This window comes from Anticarsia gemmatalis, chromosome 7, assembly GCF_050436995.1.
Source record: "Anticarsia gemmatalis isolate Benzon Research Colony breed Stoneville strain chromosome 7, ilAntGemm2 primary, whole genome shotgun sequence".
NCBI classification, from domain to species: domain Eukaryota; kingdom Metazoa; phylum Arthropoda; class Insecta; order Lepidoptera; family Erebidae; genus Anticarsia; species Anticarsia gemmatalis.
In genome coordinates, this window is record NC_134751.1 from 8,159,241 (window position 1) to 8,179,634 (window position 20,394).

At 36.1% G+C, this 20,394-nt stretch overlaps 1 protein-coding gene across 4 annotated transcripts; it reads right to left on the reverse strand.

Moving 5' to 3' along the window:
* Window positions 1-1,341: 1,341 nt before the first annotated feature.
* On the reverse strand, window positions 1,342-20,032 carry LOC142974487 (uncharacterized). Of its 4 annotated transcripts, none has more exons than XM_076116876.1 (9): window positions 19,744-20,032; window positions 12,530-12,716; window positions 11,009-11,143; window positions 8,273-8,452; window positions 6,993-7,252; window positions 3,398-5,627; window positions 3,116-3,322; window positions 2,755-2,879; window positions 1,342-2,500 (listed from the first exon to the last, which is right to left on the reverse strand). In XM_076116876.1, exons 2-9 carry the CDS (start codon window positions 12,633-12,635, stop codon window positions 1,721-1,723), a joined length of 4,023 nt encoding a protein of 1,340 aa, XP_075972991.1. In that variant the 5' UTR covers window positions 12,636-12,716; window positions 19,744-20,032; the 3' UTR covers window positions 1,342-1,720. The 4 variants fall into 4 exon arrangements, with proteins under 4 accessions (XP_075972991.1, XP_075972990.1, XP_075972993.1 ...); XM_076116875.1 differs by lacking the exon at window positions 19,744-20,032 and adding an exon at window positions 12,961-13,124; XM_076116878.1 differs by lacking the exons at window positions 11,009-11,143; window positions 12,530-12,716; window positions 19,744-20,032 and adding an exon at window positions 9,035-9,215.
* Window positions 20,033-20,394: the final 362 nt, after the last annotated feature.

The window sequence follows — 20,394 nt, forward strand, 5'->3', positions numbered from 1 at the left end:
ACCTTTTATTCTACTACAAGGTAAATATTATTCAATTGAGGGATCTTGCTTAAAACAGGTGAACCCGGCAACTGATCAAGGCGACGTAGTACCAAACAACCTGCATAGCATACCTATATCCTTTTACACAGATTCATTCAATGGGCATTATCCTTGTGCCATATTTGAATGCAATGGCACACATTAGCATTGTTGTCGTCAAAGAATGTCATCTACACATTATATGTATTTGTTCAATATAGATGTGTATATTATTAAAACTGACAAGATGATGTATTAAAGACAAGTGTTATATTACCCACAACACATTTGGCTTCTTACTCATAATAATATATTTGGTTACTCCTACTTTATAACTAAACCAACATAGAAATAACATTGTAAATAGCAAAACGGAAAACCTACATATTATGTATGTTTGAATTTTTAACAAGGTGACTACTGTTGTTTTTTTTCTTTTCCTATTCTATAACTTGGTCTGTCGATAGTCTGATCATAAGTTATAAACCAGTTTGTGTTTTATTATTTACTTTGTAGCCGTAAACATCCATATGTATCGTTGAATTGTTTTAATGGTATATAATAAATGGTATTTATTTTATTTTAGTCGTTTATTTATAGCATCCAATAATCTATTCTATCACCAATCCTTTGATTCATTTCTAAGGCTTAGCACACTGTCTCGTGCTAAATCCCGTTATCAATCATAAAAAGTACATAAATAAAAAATGATCACATGTTGTGTGACTTTTGGACGAGATAACAAGTCCAGATAAAATATTTCAAAATGTTTATTTATCAGATGTCTAGTTTATCTCGTGGACAGTTTGTTGTCGTGTGGCGATGCGTGGGCGCACAATATAGTTCACTGCCCACTTATCCAGGGTCCATTCGCGAAGCTTCCGCTACGAGGCGAACACGACCGCGGCCACACATCCGCCATGATTATGAGAACATGCCTCAGATAAAAGCAACAATTACACTGTAAATATTTTTGTACGATAAGCAAATATTTTAAAATAATACTCACAGTGCCTTGCTGTTCAATTATTTCACTAGAACTTATGAAACATTTTTGTTCAAGAACGATATGTACTAACGGTTTAAAATGTTCAGTTATGACTATTTTTTTATTGGATCAAATTAATCTTAATTAGGTAAGTATATTCAATCGGTATTGCACGAAATTTCTATCATTATACTAATTAAATGCAACAGGATAAAATAACCTTTATTTCTTGCCGCAGAAAATTTTACTCAATTTATTTAATTTTATAAAACTGCGGAGGTATATCGGCAGCAGAAACCACAAATACTAATAATAGGTATAAAAACAAACGATAATAATAAAAACTTTATTAATAAAATTTTAATAGTATAACAATATTAGTTCTTAGTATTATTTGTCAAAAAAACAACGTTTCGCTTACACTTATTTCAATAGAATTGTAAACGTGTAACATTATACACATAATTCAAGAAGAGATCACAATACATCTCTTTAAAAAAGCGAATAAAACAAATCGAACTCGCACTGATTAAATAAATTAATAAATATATGATTAGCTGGCATTAAATATGAAGTAAAGCTGTCATAACCAAGAATAATGTTAAAAGACGACTAACGCTTGTTAATGCTTTGAAAAGTAGTTAGCTAAGTATTAAGAGATAAGATGAGCGTCTCAGCTAAAAAATCACGAATTTTATTTTATTGTCGAGTTTACTTTACGCCGATGTCCCGTGAGGTGACAACAGTGGCTGTGCGAGTGACGCTGGTGGTAGCATTAGCGGTCTTGGCGGCAGTGCCCACCTTTCTAACAGTAGTAGTGGTAGTGGTCTTAGAAACTCCTCCATTAGCCAGCTGTTGGACATCAGTATTAGTGCGCACATCCTCACTAGCAGTTTGCTTCTGTTCGTGGGCGGTTGCGTGCTTCACATTCCTCTCAACATTTTGTTCAAAGCCTTCCCGCCGTATTACTTCGTTGCTTCTTTCCTCTGAGCATCTGCCACTCCTCTCTCCTTTCTCGGCAGTTCGGACCACTCCGTTCTGTACTGGAATCACCTCAGAGTTTTGGTAATGTTCAGAATATCCATTTCCGTCCGATTTATCAATCGTGTAAGATCCTCGACGGACTACCGGTTTCTCAGGTATCCAAACGATTTCTTGTGTTAGTGTTTCTTGGTTATGAACTGGTTCGGGGGAAACAGTGGTGCTCCTGACATCACTATCATACTTGACGGGAGTAACGTGAGCACGTGTTATATCGTTATATTCATTTGACTCTGTAATAGTTTGATTGTTAGCATATCGATTATCGTCAATGTGGTTGTTTTGTTTGACAACTGTTCTTTGGACTTGGGTGACAACGTGCTTGGAGCTATCGGTAGATTGAGTGTTCGCTCTTTCTGTCGATCGTGGAGTGTCTAATGGTCTAAGCTGACCCAGCAAAGGCGAGTGTTTGATGCCGAATGTTATTTGCGGTGTTTTGTTGATCTGCACCTGAAAAACATTATTTGAGCATTAAGGTACATCTATACAAAATTAAAATAAACTCTTTTATGAACTCATTAAATATATACTTTTATGAATTTGCAATAGTTGTTAACCATGGAAGCATAAAAAAATTTAAACGGCATTTCGCATTTAAGATGTTTAAAAAATTTGGTATATAAATACACACGTATGTAGCATAACTATAGTCTGGATAATGCTTTTAAAGTTATGAAAGTGTATTCAATTATTGATGATTATACCTTTTCCGGTGAGTAGGTGCCAGGCGCGGGCACTCGCGCACGATCGTCGACCGGCACCTTGTGGCGACCCGACATCGTATACACGGGAGTGTCCAATACAGACGGAATCCGATACGAGTTTGGCGCTAAAAACAAACAAATCATATTATTGTAACATACTTTTAAAATATATTATTACCTGAAGTAATACCCATGATGTTATAATTAATTTTGGCAAATACCTAGCATTAATGTATTATAATTATGTTATCCCCATCGCTCACTTTTAGAACCGTTACTGCAGTAAATATACGTCTGTAATTATTAGTTTAGCCCGCCATGCTTGTTACGCCAACCTTACCGTCTATCATACAAAACTCACCAGGGGTCTCAGCGAATTTATTTGTTTGTATTTTAATACCAAAAGTATGTTGGGGTGAATAAGTCAATATGAATTTGTAGCCCTTCTCAGGATTGTAAGCTCCCGGAGCAGGCACCTTGAGGCGCTCATCAATCGGCTCCTTATGTCTACCCGAAATTGTATATAACGGTGTTTCAACCGATGTAGGAATATTATATGAATTCGGTGCTAAAATGCATGGAACAACAACAATTAATTAATCTATAAAAACAACTACTACAAAAACTAAAAAATTCCACTTACCAGGTGTGTCGACAGTCTTTACTTCATCGGTTTTAATTCTAAACGTATACTGAGGAGCGCTGTGCAGTAGCACTTTGTCCGCCTTGTCGGGATTGTAGCTGTTGGGAGCAGGAACATTATCTGGTTTATGAGGGTTCGTTTTAATCCTGAATGAATAGCGAGGAGCACTGTCTAGAAGTATTCTGTCAGCTTTCTCAGGACTGTACACGTTAGGGGCAGGTGTATCATTTATTTTAACGTCTTTGCCTTTAGGGGCTAATGTGTATGCAGGTGACTTGTCCAGGATGACTTTATCGGCTCTATCGGGATTATACGCGTTTGGACCAGGTGTATTCAGTATTTTTTCGTTTTCAATTCTTGGTCTGAATGAATATGAAGGTGCGTGTTCGTGTAAGATCTTATCTGCTTTTTCCGGAGCATAAGCATTTGGAGCTGGGTTGCTAGAAGGCTTGTCTGCCGGTCCTTTAGTCCCAAAAGTGTATTTAGGAGCACCATCCAACATGTAGTCATATTTACTGGGATCATACGCATTCGGAGCCGGTGTATTCTCTATTTTTCCAGGTTGTCCTTTACCTGCGATCGTATATTTTGGAGTACCATCCAATAAATGTGGGTCGTATTTGTTGGGTGCAGGAACATCAAACAATTTAGGATCCTGTCCTTTTCCTGATATGGTAAATTTAGGAGTACTAGAAGGTAGATGTGGGTCGTATACATTTGGACCAGGCGTATCTGATGGCTTACCAGCGGGTCCCTTACCAGCAATAGTATACCTTGGCGTTCCATCAGGTACACGAGGGTCATACGAATTTGGGGCAGGAACATCAGAATATTTACCCTCGGGACCTTTCCCAGACATAGTATATCTAGGAGAATTATTGGGCAAATGGGGATCGTAGCTTGTTGGTCCAGGAGTATCTGAAGGTTTTCCATCAGGCCCCCTACCAGCAATTGTAAACTTGGGAGTATTGTCAGGTAAGTGAGGGTCATACGCATTTGGAGCGGGAACATCAGATATTTTGTCGGAATGAGGTCTTCCTGCAATTGTATATTTTGGAGTTCCATCTATAAAGTGGGGATCATAAACATTAGGCCCAGGAGTATCAGAAGGTTTGGCGTCGTGCCCTTTGCCATATAAACTAAATTTAGGAGCGCCATCTAGTAAGTGTGGTTCATATACGTTTGGGGCTGGTGTTTCATTAGGTTTGTCAATAGCAGTTTTAGGTCTAAAAGTATACGCAGGTGAGGACTCATGGAGAAGTTTATCGGACTTATCTAAGGAGTATGAATTTGGAGCAGGTACGTTTTCTATTTTTGGGGCTTGTCCCTTCCCAGCAATAGTAAACTTTGGTGCACTATGCAAAATTTGTACAGATTTTTCTGGTGCATAAACATTTGGTGCTGGTGTAACATCGGTCTTCAGCACATGGTCTTTTACTCTGAATGTATAAGCCGGTGATGCCTCGTGCAAAATTCTGTCAGCTTTATCAGGACAATAGGCATTGGGTGCGGGAGTACTTTCAATTTTTTCGGAATGACCTTTTCCACTTAAAGTGAACTTTGGAGCACCGTCTAACATATGCATAGATTTTTCCGGGGCATAAACATTAGGTGCAGGTGATTCACTTCTCATAATCGTCTGCTCTTTAATCCTGAACGTGTAAGCCGGTGAGCTTTCATGGAGCACCTTGTCAGCTTTCTCAGGACAGTAACTGTTCGGCGCAGGTGTTTCTGACAACTTTGAATTAACACCTTTTCCAGAAATAGTGTATTTTGGTCCACCGTTCAATGTGTGTATAGATTTTTCTGGAGCATAAACGTTTGGGGCCGGCGTTTGCTCAAATTTCTCTACAACTTCCTTTGAGCGCATTGTATAAGCAGGAGAACTTTCATGAAGAATTTTATCAGCTTTTTGAGGGCTATAGTAATTCGGGCCAGGAGTTACTTCGTGCTTTTCAGCTACACCCTTACCAGCTAAAGTATACTTAGGACCATGTTTTAGTGAATTTATGGATTTTTCTGGCGAATACACATTTGGGGCGGGTGCATTATGTACTCTAGTAATTGTAGTTTTAGTTCCAAATGAGAATGCAGGAGATTTTTCTCTTAGCATCCTGTCTGCTTTTTCGGGTGAGTAAGCGTTAGGTGCAGGAACTTGTTCGGATCTTTCGAACTTCATTTTCCTTGAAAATGTGCTTTTATTGATCCTTTCACGCACAACTGTGTTGCCCTGAAAACATAAAAAGAAAAGTTAATAAAACAGTCATTCAAAATAATGTCATATTATTATAAAAGCAAGATCAATGGAAGCATAATTTTTATGAAAACTAATCTACCAACATTAAATCGATTAGTAAATAACAAAATGCTTAAGTACCTTTTAATTAGTAGCAGTAGGAGCGACTGCGTTTGTATAAATTAACATCATAGTAAAATAAGTAGGTATGATTAAAAAAAATATATGGGAGGGTTAGAATCTGATTATAAATAAATTAATACCTAAACTGATTTTATTAGAAGAATATTTTAGTAATAAAATTTTATATACATCACAAAATAAATACCCTAAAACAATAGGAAACCCTTAGCTCTGATAAAGCATGACGATGAATGGTTGATATCGATGAGATCTTGTTACGAACAGATGATGGTTAGTTGGCAGCGATTTCTTCTGGTGCCGGGAAGTGGGCTGCTTGACCCACGTATTGCGAGTGTCGAATGCCGAAAGTATGCGCCGGCGCCCACGGCAAGTTCACACACACCTGTCATGCACCCACCACCCTCGTTAGTTGAACTTATGATATAATGAGATAGTTAACACGTTATTCAAGTAAGACATAAGCATCTTTGAAGTATTTCAATAAATAAGGCTGCGTTTACTTCAGTGATGGGCAACACAGCGAGGCGGTGTTAATTGTAGGCAAATAGTTGCATTAAACCAATCTAGTAAAATGTAATGTAAATTTAAAATTATGGCGTTTTCTTTGTGGACCACCTTGCTGCCTTACAAATTTTTGGTGGAAAATAGACCTCAGGGAGATAGTCAGGTTGATTACATGCACTTAATTTTTAAATAAATATTTATAAATTAGTAAAATAATAAAAAAGAAACATGTCTCCGATATACAGAAAATGTCAGCGACAGTCGATGGCAGTGGGCGAAAAGCCATTGTCAAAACATGTATTCACCTATCACGTTTATTGCAAATCACACCTACACGGTTATTCAACCCCAGTGTGGGTGTACCCGGCACTGAAGGCGATTTCCGCGTGGAGTCAGTGAATTTAGGAAGTATAGAATTATATTGACTTAGAAATTCACAATACAAAATAATGTCATTCCCCTGACATCGACTAAAGAATAACCCATATAAGCAATTACGTCCTTTGTAAAAATGATTAGCCTTGAAAACCCAATTAATGAAAAAGAGAACTGTTTTTCGCAGTAGAATTGATATAGCACGAAATAATGTACACAGTAGATTCCAAGTAAACACGAGACTTCAAGGGTGAATTATTATGAGTAAGTTATTGTTAGTGACATCATTCCTGACTGTGTTGTTTTAGTAAACAAGGTGAACAATATTATATTTACCTTCTCGGGGCAGTAGACTCCAGGTCCTGGTACAGCAGCTGATGGATGCCTCAGTTCTCGCCTCGGCGCGATGGTGTATGCAGGAGGACGTTTGTTAAGCGCGGTGGAAGCTTTGTCGGTGGTGTAAGTGCCTGGGCCAGGCAACGCAGCCTTGTTCTCCACTGCCTTACCGCGACCAGTTATGCTGAAGGCTGGTGCTGCGCGTTTGCCGCCTTCCTTGGCCTCACCGAGAACCGGTGGCATAGAATATGTGTTGGGCGCTGGAAATTATACAAACCGCTAGTTATTACCTGTTATGTTCAGTATCAGTTGAATGTGATCGCACATGTAGGTGTTTATTAACAATAACACGTTGACGATAAAAAGTTAAACAGCAGTTAATCGCGTGTCTTGAGTACGGGGTACGAATCTTAACTAAATACGTATTTCATATTTGTTTAACTTTTTATAGTAAGAACATAACTGTATAGAAGCAGTACCTAAATGTTGAGTAGGTAATAGGCACCAACCACATTCACAGAATCATTGAATGTGACGAATACAAAATTACTAATGGCGTAAATTATAATAATAGAACAAAAAACAATGTGTCACTACAAAACATACAAATGAATTAAGCATTTAAATAACACTGACATCAAGCTACTCCGAGATAGATAAATCCGGTCAAAGAATGTCAACAGGCGATGATTTAAGCCAACTAAACCTCGGTAAACAAACAGTACCAAAGCTATGAAACACTGAAAAAAAATGAAACAAAGCTGGAACGGACAAAACTAAACGAAATGACGAAAGGAAATGTTCAGAACAGCCATGGAATAAATAAAAGAGTTACAGCTCAATCAGCTAGAGAGGTAGAGGAAAAAAATCTCACGAACAAACAAGCGCTTACATTAAGATGCAATTAATGACAATTAAAAATGTTGCTAATACAAACACATTTTTTTTACTACGCCTATGCATAAGTAACAAGGGCAAAAGCGCGAATGCTATGCCTATGTATGGCAATCGACTTAGTCAGCGATTTGGCCTACAATATTAAGGAAAGATTAAAGAACTAGAAACACAGAATGCTGTACATAATGCCGATAACCTTACTTGAAGTAAAGGCACATTTGTTTAATGGGAGGAATTGTAATCGTACTAGTGATGAAACTGACTAACGAAAAAAAAAATTCAATGCTTAATGATTGATTGCGGTATGTATAACGAAAGAAACATAACCAAAGCTAGGTGACTAAAAACAGCTACATGCTACAAATCATCGGTCGTATGGCAACCTGGCGTTTTGCTGCCGGGCTGCGGCGGGGCTACTCGGAGGCCGATAGAGAAGGCTGGCGCATGGTCGTACACCGCCCGGACTGCCTTGATGGGCTCATAGTCACAGGGCGCGGGGGTCGGTGCAACGCGCGGCGGTGGCCAGCGCCCGTGCAGAGACACAGCCGGCGCCACTGAACGCCCTGATTGTTCCACCATGCGAGACAATCGTACATAAACAATATGTCACAACTACACCTATAAATCAATCCTGCCTGCTCATGCGTTACGCTTATAAGTCAATAATGTGTTTTTTATGAATAAACAGTGCCTAAAGATAACATAAATATTATTAGTTTAATATGGGTATATACTTTCGTCTTATTTATCAACATAGTATTTTTTATTAACAGCATCTTGTACTACATTGTGCACGGGCCTTTATTTGTGGATGTCGAATTACGTAACAGGCGCAGAAACTCACGGTCGTCAAAGTAATAATATCAAGCGAACATGACAAGATTTTCAATATTTAGGTACTCGTTCGTAACGATAGTATTACTAGTTGTCTTCCCTTTACTTATGACTTAATAAAAATATTTTATAAACTCGGCTGTAATAATTGTTCTGGCCTAAAATAATAATAAAGCAACAAAACACCCTTATCTTGCAATGAAGTACGTTCAAACTACACAATATTAAAAAATCATCAAAACGTTTAACTTCAAAACAACTGTTCGGTACACAGTGTTAATAATTAAATGTATATTTAATGTAATATTTACCTCAAATCCTCACGTAAAGCAAGTACACTGCACTCGATTGCTCTAACACTAAATAGCCTAAACACAACTTATTGGGAACAAGCTCTAGGTACTCGGGAAGAGTGGCGAGTGGATCGAAGTAGATGCGCGACTGAGGCTGTGTTCGAGTGAGACGAGTGTCAGGGTCCGTCCGGGGCACCTACACGACGACTCGCTGACTCACCGAGCGCCGATCACCTTCGCATATACGGACTTATTTGGCGACATCGACCAAATGCAGCCGCACTTGGAGAAACTTAGTAACAGTTACATCCAATGCCACAGCAATTGACCAATTAAGAGCTTGCCCATATACATATGAACCGTAGTATAGTTCCTTCCTCTTCGTTCGATTAATGAGATTTTATTTTTAAATACATTACAGGATATGTTCTCGCAAAATATAAATGTTAAGGTCGAACCTCTACATACCACTCAGTTTATAGCATACTTAAATAGTAAAATGTATTGAACGGACGTTCAATTAGAGCGACAAAACTATGTTATTTAGAAAACAAAGTATAGTAAGTAGGTACCTGCTCAAAGTTCTTTTGAAATCTATACTAATATTATAAAGCTGAAGAGTTTGTTTGTTTGTTTGTTTGTTTGTTTGTTTGAACGCGCTAATCTCAGGAACTACTGGTCCGATTTGAAAAATTCTTTCAGTGTTAGATAGCCCATTTATCGAGGAAGGCTATAGCCTATATAACATCACGCTACGGTCATTAGGAGCGGAGAAGCAACGAAAAATGTTACAAAAACGGGGAAAAATTTTACTCATTCTCTTAGGTGACGCAAGCGAAGTTGCGCGGGTCAGCTAGTCAAAAATAACATGACAAAAACTTTCTGCTTTCAGGGCACGCGATCAAATACTTTTAGTTTTAAGCGTTGTAAAATATCAAAGAAAATTAATAAGAGTCACGTAAGTACCACAAATAATGTTTTAACAGGTTATATAAGCAAATACAAAATATCAAACACTGCAGACGACATCGTTATGTAAATGGGACTGCAGTCATGACCCACTTAAAAATTATATGTCGCAGAATGAATCACGATATAAAGAAAACACGACCTAATTGTGATCCTGGAATACTTAATCCTTGTATTTTGATAACATTTTGAAATCACTTTTGCTGTAACCAATACCGTGCTTATGCCTAAATTGTTCCTTGAAATGATTAATTTCTTACTTTAAAAATCAATAATGTAAATGAAAGGTTCTATTTAGTATAGCTAGTAAAGACCGATATACGGTCACAAAATCACAAATCTGTTAGCTACTGCGTTTTAATTCGTGGGCGGTAGACTGTATAATTGTCCATACGAAGATAAACGGTTTTGCTCCAGCTAAAGCAACCCAAGCAATTATCCAGTAAACGACAATTGTGCTCGGCTACCCACGATTCTATTAAACGAGCCAAGAACAAGTAAATTCGATTGCTTTAAGTCTATACGAGTACAATTGTTAGTCGGGATGTGCTCTAGTAGTTACATGGTATCTGCCGAATGGGCGAGGCGAGCAAGTTGAAATCAATACATAATTAAACTATCTGACAAAGTAAGTGTGTCAACTAGGCCAACTGTTTTGCTATCCAAAACAATATCACCCGACTTTTATAGACTCTGAAAACGGCCGGGTTGACGCCAAAATCATGTGAGTGTCGTAGGCAGGCGATTTGGTAAGTAGTTTCCACTAAATATCCACTGAACACGCAATTTAGTTGTGGTATTCAGAGCGATCGTGGCACGAAACTCACAACAATTATGTCAACAGCTATTCCTTATATCCTTTCCATAAACATACTTTCTAAGAGTCGTTACCAACCCTTTTGTAAAATAAGAATTGGACATTATAGACAATAACTTTATTACGCTATAGTTTAGAACTACAATATCTGTTATTCTTACTATCCTTTACACCTACGCAGTCATGGTTAGAAAGATGTATCTTACCTTTCGCAGTCATCCCTTCCGTGTTGTACGAAGCAGGTCCAGGCCCGGCTTTGGCCAGAGCACCAGGGGGATCAAGCTTGTGGCCGAATGTAAAAGCTGGAGCGCGCGCTCTACGAGACTCTGGCGGAGGTTTACCTGTGAACAGAACATAGAACATTTTATTGCAAAGATAGCAAACAACCTTCGCAGATATTCTTACTTAACACTTATGTGGAAATTTAAAATTATTTATAGGAAAATAAATAACCCCCGGTTTCTGAGTACATTTAGCGGTAGTTTATCTATTCAATAGCGCTTAAACTGATATAAAAAAAACGCAATTGAATAGATAAACTACCGCTAAATGTGCTCAGAAACCGGGGGTTAGTCCTTTAAGGAGAATAAATAAATAAAAAAATATAATATCGAAGTACGAGCAAAATTAAACGACAATAAAGGTTTCGCAAAAAATATTCCATATACCTACTTAAATATAATATAGATGCAGACGTACAATCCTTGGCCAATGTCAAACCATGCTGTGTATCTCACGCACTGATAGAGTTCACCTTGAACAGGGTCAATGTTTTCGCCTACGTTCGTTATGTATAGCAATTATTGCCGAATGTGTCGACGAGATTTCACAGAAAACATATAAAAATAAGATTCATCGAAATGCTGACTTCTTTATACACTTAGGTGATTTTAATCAATAACCATTTATTTAATATATCTAGGCACTTAAACATTACACAACTAAATAACCGAACACGAAATTAAAATCACTAGTTTGTGCAAGTTATTATAGATTTGAGAATTATTTTACAAAGCAAAAAATGCGGTATTATTTAGCGAATAACATTAACATCATGATGTCACTTAGTATATCAACAGAGCGAGCAAGGCCGGTTCTTGCGGTGCGCAAGCGTTAATCTCACAACTCAAAACAACCTCATTGGAGTGGGATGGGTGACGTAAGCGCGAGCGCGAGAGAGGACGAACAATACCGGTCGAAATAAAACGAAAGAAATGACCATATTGTTATTATGCACTATGTACACAGCACGCAAACATGTATGGTGATATACAGAGTGCTACTTAACAAAGTATTACATATTTTGAATAAACGTTTCTTTACATAAGAATAATACGGGTATTTCCACCGCTCATTAATTCGGATACATGTTTGCACTGAATTCCGACGTAGTTTATGAATAGCTTACTTCGTTATATTTCACGGCTGGTTAGTCAAATTAGGCTGTCTTATGTATCACGTTAAAATATGAATAAATTAATCGTGTTTATTTTATTATGTAAGCCGATATTTTCCATCTGTTAAGTTTTTCATAATCATTCTTATGTGGTAACCAGAAAACCTTAAACTATTTAAAATCGATCAGGTCACATGGTAACATCTTATAATTTTAATTTAAAAAAACAAGCTCATATTTTATACGTCTATGGTCATTAAAATTTAAATGAGAATTTAGATTTATTATTTCACTCAAAATCAAGTTTGTCATTAATATTTAAAATTTCTACCTATTAGCGATGGCAGAGATACAACAGCGGGTCCTGGGCTGGAAGCTTCTGCGGCTATGGGTCCTCGGCGTTTAGTTGGGGTCCAAGGGTTCTGACGAACGCCCATCGGTGCCTCGGAGCACGGATACAAGCCCTTCGGTAGCGACGAACTGGTGGATATCCTATGACGGTTCGTCGATGATGCCGTCTAATTAAATAAAAGGAAAAATATCAATTTAATTGTTAGTCTAGTAGGCAGTACAGACACAGAAAAAATCGGTACAGCTAATTAATAAAAACTTAATAGACTGGTCATCAGCAGATTCCAAAGCGGTATTCAGAATGGGTAGTAAGTTATAAGCAGACGAAAACCTGTTACACTTCTATAATGTAATTCAAAGTAATAGTTACGTTAAAATCATTCATCATCAACATTAAACAAAAATACTTAATATTGCTCCAGATTTTGCGCTCGCCTGTGATTTGTTTGCGTTAAACATTTTTGCAACAATAGGTTAAGATTAAAAACGACAAAATTATTATTAAATTAACAATGAAAACTGGAATATAAAATTGTGGCTCTGTATACACATAACAATAAATTCATAAAAAAATAACAACCCTCCCTGAAATTGACATATTTCTGACATTTATAATATAATCATAATTTTATCGATGGTACACTTCCTGTGACGGTGCAAAGAGGTTATCTGTAATCCTGAATATAATATGAACAATACTTTTACTTTCTTATTCCTAATTTAACATGAATTTTCCATAAATTATACAACTACTTGGAGACCTTACTATATCGCACTAATGTTTCGATTGGTCAATCGACAGGTACAAAACAAATATCAGGAAAAATTTACGCTAACACAAGAAATAATGCATATCAGTAACATACTAACTAGCTGTACTTATATTATTTTTAGGTATTATATGTGTTAAGAAAATTGCAAGACAAATCGTTAAGTTTAATCTGTCGTTTATACACGACTAAAAAATGTAAGTACATACTTTGATGAAAGGTTAGTAAATTCATAGAACATTATTTATTTTTTGCTTATCTGGGCATCTTAAAGTATATTTAGGATATGTAGTTACTTTAATGTCAAAAGTATACACATTGTAACATAGATACTATAGGAACTATATTTATAAAAACGACTGACTCTACTTTATACCACGATTTAATTTCCGTTGATTCGTTTGTTCGCACGTACATAACAACACGCCAGCCAGAATGGCGTCATACACCTATTTTGGTAAGTTGACCAGACCATTCATTTTTTACTGATGTGAAAAGAGAATTTGCGAAACAAAAAAGCCGTCTGAATGGTCTGACCTATAGTTTGGCTTGCGTATTTTAAACTTTGGAAATATTTACGAATCAATAATGTGGACAAACTTCCTCTCTATCTCATAGTTTGGCACTAGCAAATATACTCAAACGATAAGGACTCAAAATAAGTTAGCGAAACTTGCTCACAACTGAAAAATTATATCTTTGTATCCAAATAAACATAGAACTTTCACAATCCTTAAAAAAAGCATTTCACGGTATCAATATACATTTAAATGAATGGTAATCTGCACCCTATTTGTAAAACATGGCCATGGCTATGTAAGTCACCTTGCCAAAACCAAACATGAAAACCATTAAAGACTCGTTATTAATCTTGCACGCATGATTTCTACAAAATTCCTTAATCATTAACAGAGCCAATTTCTAAGGCGATATAGTAATATTCTGTTTTTAAGACAAACAGGAGCGGCGTGTGTTTATTGGCCATATATTTGTAGTTACAAATTGAATACATTTATACGTTTCGCAAAAACCCAGGTATAGTAGAAAGCTGTTATTCCTTTTACAGATCGCGTGACATAAGTTAGAATGCATGAGAACCTACATTTGTAGCAAGGGACTGTACACTGCCCACATCGTAGATATTGCAAAGTTAGTGTAGTACACGAACCAGTAAATTCAAGTGATTTAGTGAACTAAACTGCAGGGAAACGAACGGTGTAGACTTGTAGAGCCAAGGGAAAATAGCCGCTTTTATTGAAACATCGTTGAAGTGATATAGGTGTAAAGAAAATTGAGGCAAATCATTTATAATTCAATATAATTAGGTATATTATTAAATACGAGTTTTACGACCATGACACGGCAAAATGGTTGTACCGCTTGACCAATGAGATCACAGTCAGTTATTCGCTCTGGATCGTAATGCCGAGACCTATTACCACCTATGCGGTAAACTTAACACGGCAATGTTAGACAAACATTTAACCGATTGGGTTTCAAACTATAATACGGGTAACACAAAAATTTGGTATCTCAATTTCTTTATTTGCGTTCCTAAATGAGTTCTTAGTTCATATATATAGGAATTACATAAAGTATTGAGCGTTATATGATTTCAATTTCATTTTAGTATAATAATAGATCACAATATAATAAGTTGTGTGAAATTAAAATGTTCGATACTAGACACACAGCACAGCTGTTTCCTTTTTCTAAGTATTTTCTTAATCTAGTCTAGAACGAAAACAAAAACTCACATGTGTTGCCGAGTGGATACAAGGGTTCTAAACGTAAGATAATACAAATCTTCTACAGACACTTAATAGCATTGTCTTCGCTTTTGCACTTAATTTGTTTTAGTTGGAAGTTAATTAAAGTTCAAGTAGATTTTCCTCAGAACACTCTAAGAGCCAACGGGGCTTATTGAATAGTTAAAGAGTTAAGATCGTTCTTGCTCTCGCCGTCTATTAAATACTTTTGTTTGGATAAAACAACTTAAATTAAGATAACCATGTAATGTTGTTTTAAAATATTATTCAGTGATTCAGTATTTAACTACGGCTTTCTTTAAATCACTGATTAGAATTTATATGATTTCCAATCCTATCACAAAAGATTTTAAATCTTTGATTTCACTGCATAAAATGAATATTGTAGCTAATTATGGGATGTGAAAGCGTGGTATATTACCAAAAAAGAAATTGAAAGTAGTTACGGAATCGTTTAGCTATTTTAGCTGTAAAATCCTAAATCTTGTTAATGTCCTTATTGTTTGTAAATCTGCAAATCTTTGACTATATTGTCATTAGGCTAATGGTTGTTTAAAGCCTGATGTCTTCGACACAAATCGTTTTAGTAAACAATAGGTATGTATAGTTGAATCAATAACCATCATACACAATTTATAAGGTAAAACTAGTTGGGTTACTCATTGAAACGCCTTCACGTGCCGCCTACAGCCCTAAAGCTGAGTGACAGGTATGTTCGCTAGTAATTTGTTTTGATTCTATATGTTCCTACGTGACTACATCGCTAACGTAGGACTCTATCACTTCCTAAAGAAATACTTTGATTTTATCAATGTAGAATCGGTTTTTAAGAACTTATATCGTGAAGTTATAGAACCGTTAATAACCCCGGGTTTCTTAGGTACATTTAGCGGTGGTTTATCTATTAAATAGTGTCAAAACTGATATAAAAAAACGCTATTGAATAGATAAACTACCGCTAAATGTACTCAGAAACGGGGGGTAAGAAAGATGTTATATGATAATACCTAGTTGGCATATTTTTATTTCCAAACTATTTCGAATACGCGACCTAATCACTCTTATATTTTTTTCAGTAAAGCTTTTATTCCGGTGACTTTGTTGTTTTCATCTCTACCCTTTTTATAGTAGGTAGATATAAGTTATTTTTTATTTTATGCTAATGAATCCTTATAGTAGTAAACATTTTCCATATGGGTGTTTCTAATGACAAGTATAATTTATTGCTTCGCCTTTTTTGCTCATCGAACTAGAGTCATAATTCTATGTATAGATGGCCGTATGGCTATGAAAGTATTATTCATCGAAGAATATCATATTAAACCGAAGAAAAATATAACATACTAGATGTTAACACGATTAATTAATATTTAACTCGAACTTTATAATCTGATTTCTGATTAGTAATCCCTTTTTATGTATTCTTCTGTAATAAAAACAATAACCTTTAAGCAGTTTAAGCTGATTTAAATAATAGCCTAAAAACAGATTTATTTTAAATAATCTGGTTATGTTTTTTCGCAATGCCCTCTAAAACAAATCTATTACAAGTCACTGCTTGATAAATAGAAGCCAGGCATAAAAATAATGCAGAATACCTACATGAAAGAAAAACATATTAAATATTTTTTTCCGTCAAAAGGCTTTTATGCACGTGATCATAGTGTGACTATGTATAGTATATCAGTACTGCATGTACTGAAAATGTACCTACTAAATACTTGTACCTGTCATTATAAAGTGCATTTTCAATATATCAAATGGAATGCTTTATCTTGATAGTACACTCCGGTCTATTGTGTGCTGTGTTACATGGAAATCGATCGATATAGACTACAAAGCAGTAGTAAAGTTCCTTCAAATGCAATGAAAATACATGACTATAGAATATTATATTACTTTTTTAATCAGGAATTAAGCTTACATTGAGTTATTTCCTACTCTACATTTTAATGATCATCGAAACTAGTTCATCTCATGGTTACGACTTATTAAGTTAACAATAGAATTTAATTACGCCCGAATTAGATTTAATAATTTTCATGTTTTCATGTAAACTGACGAAAAAGTTTTTTTAATTTATTCACACCACGTTGTGTAGCTATAATAAAGTAAAAAAATAAATGATGACGTTAAAGATATACATCAAAATGACATTTATTTATTTATCTTATTTATTTTTTCAAGTCACCACATACTACATATACCTACATAATGCAAATCCGATCACTGAAATACAGCTGTATAAAAACCGAACACGTCACGGGCTGAAAGAAAAGCTAATTCAGTGCCAGGTCGTACGAGTCACTGTCGTCGTGAAAAATGAATAAAATCGTATTTGGGCCATTCGCTGCGTCCCGAAGGCTTCGCGAATAATCAAACTTCCACATGAATGCTTTCTCTGTCATATGATAAGCTGGTTTTACGACGTTTTACTGCTGAAGCTTCTGCGTGATCGGTTTATTTATTTATATTTATAGGTCGATGGTCTCTTGTATTATTGTTAGAAACTCAGAAAAAAAGTTGAAGTACTGTAGCTATCTACGCAGACGCGGTTATTATAAAAGACAGATTTTAAGTTACTATTTTGTATTAATGTATTTGACATTGAAGGTATTTAGTTTAGTTGCATCAGTTATCCAATAACAGTATTTTATCAGGGTGAGCGTTGTCTCAATTGAGCTCATTTGCCGATAACCTGTGCGGTAGCCAGCGTCGGTCGGAGCAGCATGCCGTCATCGACCATTTTGTGCTCTACGGACGCATACGTTTCATTCTAGGCATCAGGAAACATTCACAGAGGTCAAATGTTAAGGACATCACTACAAAACTCTTTAGATTGTATCAACAAGCCGATCTTTTGATGGTATCGATGCGAATATTAGGTCATTATGCGTGCCTGAGCCGACAACAATAAGGTTCCTTATGAATCGATGAGCAAACAAGTTGTTGTTAGATTTCAGTAACACGGAAGAGAGTTCCGTCATGATTGGTTGTATCTACATCTTGACCAACAATATTGCGGTAATTGATAGACAAACCTAAGAAACAATGCCAGTCAACTGTTTGACATATGTATGCAAATACAGAGAGTGCTTAACGCCGTGACGAGAGTACGAGACGCAATCATGTTAATATGAACAACATAACTCATGTACAGGTACAAATGGTTGCTATTTACGGGATGTAACATACACTTTGTTATATTGGTAGTTAACTACAGATCCTTAGTAGTGTTACATACTTCCCACACACTTCTCGTGTAAACCGGTACAACTCGTAACACTTTGTTATTACTTATACCATTCATAGTAATGACTTAACATTATCCTAGGACTAGAAGCAAATACTTTTTGTTCTTTATACAAAACAAAACAAATCGCATCCTTTACACACGATCAAGAACAATATAACTTAGTAACACTTGTGTAAACGTAGGTTTTAAACTACATTTTTTTAATTATAGCACGTGATGTAATTATTTAATTACTTCCATAGGGAATAAGCGTTTTTTTACTATGATATCACCCAGGTATTAGGAAGACAAAGCGAAAGAAACGTAAAGCCTAAGTTTAATGTTTTAAAATCCCCACCTTTCCTACTGTCTTTTACTATCGTCATCACTATACCAGATAAGAAATTAAGGTGTGAAACAATAAAAAGTCCTTCTAATCCCTATATATGATAACGTCTTTATAAAAACCCTCCGTAATGTGAAATGGTCAGTGAAAATATAGGTTTGACCGTGGCTCTTTTGTTTGACGCTGTGGATCGATCGAGTTTTCTGTATTTCCCTTGACCCGACCACGCACCCTTAAATATTAGATGTTTGTAATATCGGACTTCACGCGAATAAAATTTGTGGGTTGACTTAGCGACTTGGTGAAAGTAATATTAGTACTATTAACTATTAACTAATAATAAGAGTTTAATAACGTGCATTTTCTTAAAAAACCTAAAAGTCGATGCCTTTGGTAAGATTTAGACACTATTTTGAACAATTTTACAAGCGTATTCGACGCCGAGAGAGAAGATTATTCAATTAAAACAACTGAACGTCAATTGAGTTAAGCGAAGACATCCATTTTATTGTTAGCATTTTGGTTAAAAAATGGCACGATACAGGACCACGGCTCAAATTAACATCAGCTGTATAAATATAGTGTTGACATCAACACTATTATAACTGATTGTTTTGGTAACCTTAGGAAACGTGACTACATCTGTAAATATTATGTTCTTTTTCATAGTACCTACCAGTTTTCTTAGTTTGGTAGGTATTACTTTAACAATTTCCGCAAAAAAATATTGGAACCTTATCCATTTTTAGCAAATTACTCTTAAATTTAAAGATAGAGAGACGTACCTGAGTGAAGCTGCCTATTCATTTAACTTTAAAACCATTAAATATGTAGTCGGACACTAAATGTAGGTAGATAAGTATAATATTTTGATAGCGATATTTACACAAATACTTAATTAAGAGATCAAAAAGCATAAACATAATTATCTTTGTTATTAAACGTATACAAGGAGATAATCAACTACTATTTATTATTATTGTCGAAGAAATGAGCGTTGATCTCGTCCATGTCAATTTATCTTTGGTAAACAGGTAGGTACATCACGTGTGTGTGCAAGATAAGTTGACTCACCTGCTATATTCTGCTGTGACAACTATTTACAAATCAGGCGACACTTTCTTCGAATAGGATCTGACGCCGTTAATGAGGTTTTGAGTTCGTATAACTAAACTACTGTATTTATTTACGTTAGACGTCTGTTAACAGTCGCGAATTTTCGATCAGCCTTGGCTGTCGTCGGATTGCGCGGCGGTCGCTCGTCGCGGTGCACTGCGGTCGAATGTGTTTAGTTATCGCCGTTTGATGTGTCTCCGCTGGATTAGCTGCCATAGCTGCGAGTGCGACCTGCGAGTGGGCGCTTCCCGCCAAAACCGGTCGCCTTGGTTACGAGACGCGCCAATGGCGTTCCAATACACGCATGCGTACCATGGGTTATCATAATAAAACACGTGCCTGGAAAAATAGGGCAATTTTTCCAGGCTTTTCACAAATCTTTCATTTCTTGGTTCTCTTAAAATTATAAGAAGCTTCTAGAATTGCACTAACAAATTAGTTTATAGTGAAGTAATGCTGTAAATGTTGGAATGGTTGCACCAAGAAAAAACCACGCTAAAAATCTAACCGACATTTATTGGTCAGGACAGGAGGACGTACTCAAGTACACTGTTACAAACCATGACAAATTATTCGGAGGTAGGTATGCTGTACATGCCAGACTATATG